This window comes from Pantherophis guttatus, chromosome 6 (assembly GCF_059756535.1).
Source record: "Pantherophis guttatus breed Tessera chromosome 6, ASM5975653v1, whole genome shotgun sequence".
In the NCBI taxonomy this organism is placed as follows: domain Eukaryota; kingdom Metazoa; phylum Chordata; class Lepidosauria; order Squamata; family Colubridae; genus Pantherophis; species Pantherophis guttatus.
Window position 1 is genome coordinate 5,529,001 of NC_142068.1, and position 6,000 is coordinate 5,535,000.

General features: G+C 42.8%; 1 protein-coding gene across 1 annotated transcript in view; it reads right to left on the bottom strand.

The window, feature by feature from the left end:
• CAPN10 (calpain 10) overlaps nucleotides 1-6,000 on the bottom strand; it is a 36,794-nt gene that overhangs the window by 26,504 nt on the left and 4,290 nt on the right. The window contains exons 3-4 of the mRNA XM_060684968.2: nucleotides 3,829-4,033; nucleotides 952-1,083 (exon numbers count right to left, since the gene is read on the bottom strand). Of these exons, the coding sequence (XP_060540951.2) occupies nucleotides 952-1,083; nucleotides 3,829-3,972 (276 nt within the window). The 5' untranslated portion in view covers nucleotides 3,973-4,033. The remainder of the gene's footprint in view (nucleotides 1-951; nucleotides 1,084-3,828; nucleotides 4,034-6,000) is intronic.

A 6,000-nucleotide genomic window follows, 5' to 3' on the forward strand; every position in this document is an offset into this window, starting at 1 on the left:
GTTGAAACAGCTGTCAGTTTCCTAGACTTGAGTACTTAAAGCCCTCCCACTCAACCTTTCCGAATATCTCAAGGTTCTAGTCCAGCGATCAGCAACCTGCAGCTCTGGAGCCGCATGTGGCTCTTTCACCCCTCTGCTGCGGCTCCCTGTCACTCAAAATATGCGTCACAACCGCCAATGTGCGACCACCCGCCTGCACGCGATTTATTGAGCTTTTCAACTCCCGGTAGGCCAACTACGGATAAATCCAAGAAAAGAAAAGTTTCAGAAGAAAACAGAACGTTTAATTCAACTACATATGCCAGTTTTGTGGCCGCTCAAGAAACAGTCAGGCACAGGAAGGGTTTTGTGGCTCCCGGTGTTTTCTTTTCTGTGGAAAACGGGTCCAAATGGCTCTTTGAGTGTTTAAGGTTCTAGTCCCTAGGGAGGCAAAGGGTATTTGAAAAGGCACATAGATAGGTTTTTCACAAGGGTGGAAAAATGAGGAGATTCCCTACAGATGAAAGTGTAATTAAAAAAAAAATATCAGAATGTGCAGAGATGGATAGATTAACACTCAGCATAAAGGAGAAGGAAGAAACAGAATATTTTTAAACATGGGACTCGTTTTACCAAAGGTTACTTAACAGAAACAGAAGTTAGAAACTTAAAACGTTTAAGAGAATGATTAACTATACAATGAAGGTTTATTAGGATGGATGGATAAGCAAATGCTATTATTATTATGTGATTATTATCAATGCTATGAATATTATTGTTATTATTCATACACACTTTTGCTTAATTTGAATAATTTCATTTAACCGGAGATTCCTGAACCGTGAGACTTTGGGTGCAGCAGGGATGCAAATGTTAGTATAGTTAAACAAAATCGAATGGAGCCAATAGGTTTCGCTCAGAAATCTCTTACTCCTGGGGGGCCTGCACCCCAGATGGCAGGAGGGTCTTTACCTTGGTGAGCAGGTATTTATTTTTCTGCAAAGCAGCGCAGGCGCAGAGAAACCAGCAATCTCCCAGCATGCCTTGCTTGACCTGCCATTCATGTTGACTGTCTGAAAATAATCGAGGCGAAGAGCAGATCTCCTGATGGGGAAGACAAAAGAGAATTTAGAGAGGAAACATGCTATGTTTGCAATATTTTTCCTTTTTTTTCCTTCCTTCCTTCCTTCTTCCCCTTGCTTCTCTCCCTCCCTCTCCTTCCTTTCCTTCCTCTCTCTTTTCCTCCTTCCCTCTCTCCTTCTCTCTCCATTCCTTCTTCCTTTCCTTCCTTCTCTCCCTCTCTTTTTCTTTCCTTCCTCCCACTTGTTCCTTAATCCCTCTTTCCCTCCCTCCATTCCTTGCCTTCCTTCTTCTCCTTGCTTCTCTCCCTCCTTCTCCTTCCTTTCTTCCTTCCTCCCTCTCCTTCCTTCTCTCTATTCCTTTCCTTCCTTCTCTCCCTTCTTCCTTTCCTTTCTTCCTCTCCTTCTTTTTCTTTCCTTCCTCCCACTTGTTCCTTAATCCCTCTTTCCCTCCCTCCCTCCATTCCTTGCCTTCCTTCTTCTCCTTGCTTCTCTCCCTCCTTCTCCTTCCTTTCTTCTTTCCTTCCTCCCTCTCCTTCCTCCTCTCTCTATTCCTTCTTCCTTTCCTTCCTTCTCTCCCTCCCTCTTCCTTTCCTTTCTTTTCTCCCTCTCTCCTTCCTTTTTTCTTTCCTTCTTTCCTTCCTCCCTCTTGTTCCTCCGTCTCTTTCCCTTCCTCCCTTCGTAAATGTATATGCCGCCTGACTGCCAGCAACTCTAATTCTATTAGAGCTATTATTGGTGCAAAGAAAGATTTGTTGTTATTGTATTATTGCACTGCACTGGCTTCTACCTACACTATTTTATTTATTTTATTTTATTTCGAATTTATATATCGCACCTTCTCCCGAGGGACTCAGGGCAGTGTACAGCCAGATAAAAACCATACAATACAAACATTAAAAACAATTAAAAAGATATATATTAATTTGGCCCCAAATTAATAAAAACTATTGTTTTTATATACAGAGTTTCCCTGAAAATAAGACCCTGTTTTATATTTTTTTGAACCCTGAAATAAGCATTTGGCCTTATCGCCATGCGCTCAAAAGCCCAATTGGGCTTATTATCAGGGGAGGTCTTATTTTGGGGGAAACAGGGTACCGCTCTCAATGTCTCTTTAAAATGAGGCAGTACATTTTTATAAATAAATGAAATAACAATTAAACTCACTTCTCATGACTGCATTCTCAGAGTATTTTCCTCATATAATGTGGGTGTTTTTTTAAAAAGCTGGCCAAGAGGTGAAGATGTGAACAAAGTTTGAACTATTAAACTATTAAACAAGAAATCAGCCCGGTCAAAGCAGGACAGTGGGAACCAAGATCGATCTAGCATTCCAGCTGGAAAGAAAGTTGTTTGTACATGTGTACAGTGGAGTTGGGGAATTTCCTGAGCCGGAAATTCTAGGAAGTTTGAATTCCGGTAAATAGTAAGGTTATCACCATGTTTAATCAAAGGCACTTAAAATTTCCCCTGAACGTTTTGTGCCATACAGGCAGTCCTCGCTTTACAATAGTTCATTCAGAGACCGTTCGAAGTGAAAACGGCACTGAAAAAAGTGACTTATGATCAGTGGTGGATTTCAAATAATTTCACCACTGGTTCGGGGCGGGCGGGACCAGCCAATGGCCTGATTTGCTGGTTCTCCGAACTACTCAAAATTTCTGCTACTGTTGTGGCTCGTACGCCGCCTGTGCAGCTAGTAGCTGATTCCGACAGCGAGGAGGCTGGTGTGGTGCTGCGCCAGCAGCTTGTGCAGCTGGCACTCGAGTCGGACAATGAGGAGGCTGGAGAAGATGTGGTGCCAGAGGCAGGGATTCAGCCAGGGCCTTCAGAACCTCCAGAAGCTCCCTTAAGTAAAGAGGACAAAGAGGAGGAGCCTCTTCTCAATGCACGGGTGCGCAGAGCTGCCAAAAGGCAGGAGTGGCTCCTCAGGAGGAGGTCTCCTCGAGAGTAAGGCTTGGGGCTAATTGGCCACTCCCTTAGCCTATTTAAGGAGGAACAACGACTGAGGCAATTTGCAGGGAACAACTCCGTTCACATACCTTTGTGTCTTGTCTTGCTTATCTTATCAGCTTCCTGCAAATTGCTTCTGGGCATTCTGCCAACCATAGTAAGCTTTCAGTTATTATTCTTTGAATTCTTGGTGGCTGTTAATGCAATTAATTAACAGCCATTGTTGTAAAAGACTGGTTTATTCAGTAAACTAAGATTTGAACGGACTTTGTGTGTGCTGCGTTCTTTCGGGTCCATAGCTGGGGCAGAACAGCTACTGGTTCGTACAAACCGCTCCAAACCAGCTGAATACCACCTCTGCTTATGACCATTTTTCACACTTATGACCGTTGCCGCACCCCCATATTCACATGATCAAAATCCCAACACTTGGCAACTGACTCATATTTAGGAAGGTTGCAAGATCCCGGTATTATGTGATCCTCAATTTGCGACCTTCTGACAAGAAATTTCAACAGGGAAGCCAGATTCACTTAACAACCATGTGGCTAACTGAACAACTCCAGTGATTCCCTTAACAACGGTGGGAGGAAAGGTCGTAAAATGGGGCAAAGTTCACTTAACCACTCTCTCGCTTAGCAACAGAAACCTTGGATTCAATTGCGGTCCTAAGTCGAGGATTACCTCTATATGGGAAGATCTTTGCCGGCATGAATTTAATTTCTGTTTCTAAAATATGGACAGTTCTTTCGGGCAGTTGTCCAGATAGGAAAGTGCTAGGAGTTTTACCCACCGTGGATTTTCAAAAACAAACCTGAGGTCTCAGCCAGTAAATATCTCCTTTGAACTGGGCCAACGGAGTAGAACAGTTGAAAAACAGAGAACCGTCACTAGCCGGAAACGCGAGGTCTTTGTAAAGGTCTTCCTTCGGATCTGCCAGGACCCCGACGCCCAGCATCTTTTACAAATCTGCAAGGACCTGCAGCCCCTTCAGAGGCAACTGAGGACCCGATTTAAATCTGCAAAACAATGTTTAGGAGGCCAGGAGAGAGAGAGAGAAATTGCTTTAAAATGGTGTTTTAAGAAAGTAGCAGTGGTGGGATTCAGCCGGTTCGGGCGAATCGGTAGTTAAATTGTTGGCTGGCCCCGCCCCGCCCCTCCTCTCCCCTTCCAGGAGTCCCCACACGCCCCATTTTTTTTTTTTTTGCTTTAAATTATATGCCGCCCTTCTCCGGAGACTCAGGGCGGCTTACAATGTGTTAAGCCTTGGTAGTACAGTGGTTTAAAGCACCCTGTTATTAACACAGCTGCCTGCAATTACGGCAGGTTCGAATCTTACCAGGCTCAAGGTTGACTTAGCCTTCCATCCTTTTTAAGGTAGGTTAAATGAGGACCCAGTTTGTGGGGGCAATAAGCTGACTTTGTATAAATATACAAAAGGATGAAGGCTATTGCTGAGCACATTGTAAGCCGCCCTGAGTCTTCGGAGAAGGGCGACATATAAATCATTTTTTTTTTTAAAAAAGCAATAGCCTTCATCCTTTTGTATATTTATACAAAGTCAGCTTATTGCCCCCACAATGTGGGTCCTCATTTTACCTACCTTTGAAAGGATGGAAGGCTGAGTCAACCTTGAGCCTGGTGAGATTTGAACTTGCAGCAATTGCAAGCAGCAAATGTTAATAACAGTGCTTTAGTCCACTGTACTATCAGGCTCCTTTATGGCTCCCAGGGAAGTGCAGGGAGGCCTACAAGGCCCAAAATGGGGTGCTGTGGGGAGGGGGGGCGGCATGGCCTCCCCACGGCCTGTTTTCACTCCCCGGGGGGGGGGTGCAGGAGGCTGAGTGCTGCCTATCACACCCCCTGGCCACGCCCACCATGGCCACGCCCACCCAGCCGGTCATTAGGGCAGAGAACTGATTGTTAAATTCTCCCACCACTGGAAAGTAGGCTTGTTTTTGAACAAGCCGACATAGAAATAAATAGTCTTGATGAGAACCTGCAGTTATCTTTCATTTTTCTTCTTCTCTACATATTTAAAATGTGCTGGGTTGTTTTTTTTTTAAAACTGAGCATAGCATAGGATAAAATTATAAAGGAAGATCAATCAAGAGCAAAACAAAAAGAAAAAAACAAAGAAACAATAAAGGAGAAAAAAAAATCTACAGATGCAATTTACAAAGAGAATGCCAACTTTGAAATATCCGTACTTAGGACCATTAATATTTAAGGAAAAATATCGTTAATGCAACCACTCAAAGAATTAACCTGCACAACCTGCACAATTCCACACCGCAAGGCAGGGTGGATAAAAATCAATGATTTTTTTAAAAAAAATCAAAAAAATCGGATTTTTTTAAAATTTAAATCGGATTTTTTTATTTAAATCAGATTTTTTTGATTTTTATCGAATTTATTTTAATAAAAAACTTTTGGGGTAAAAATCTATCGTAAGATAGTTTTCTATTTAAGAGACATAAATCATTTAGTTTATTCAGCATGAAATGGAGCTTAGTTATGTAGCAGGAGGCTGTATATTCTGCAACACTGGGACTATCGGTGAGTCAACAGCGGGTCAAAGGAGTAGCAGAGATGACAGTTGCTCTTTAAAAATTATGATTTAAATCGAGTTGATTTAAATCAAGCCTTTTTACTAAGTGATTTAAATCATGATTGAAATCAAATCCACCCTGCCGCAAGGCGAGGGGTGTTTCAGAAAAGTCTATCAGTGATTTGTGAGCCTTGCTTCAAAAATCAATGTTACTCAAACTTAGCAGGTCTGTGTCAACCAACAATGGAGGGTTCTGGGAATTGAAGTCCACCCATCTTTAAAGAGGCCAAGTTTGAGAATCATTGCATTAAATGATAAAGAGCCTTGGTAGTACAGTGGTTTAATGCACCCTGTTATTAACACAGCTGCCTGCAATTTCTGCAGGTTCGAATCTTACCAGGCTCAAGGTTGACTCAGCCTTCCATCCTTTCTAAG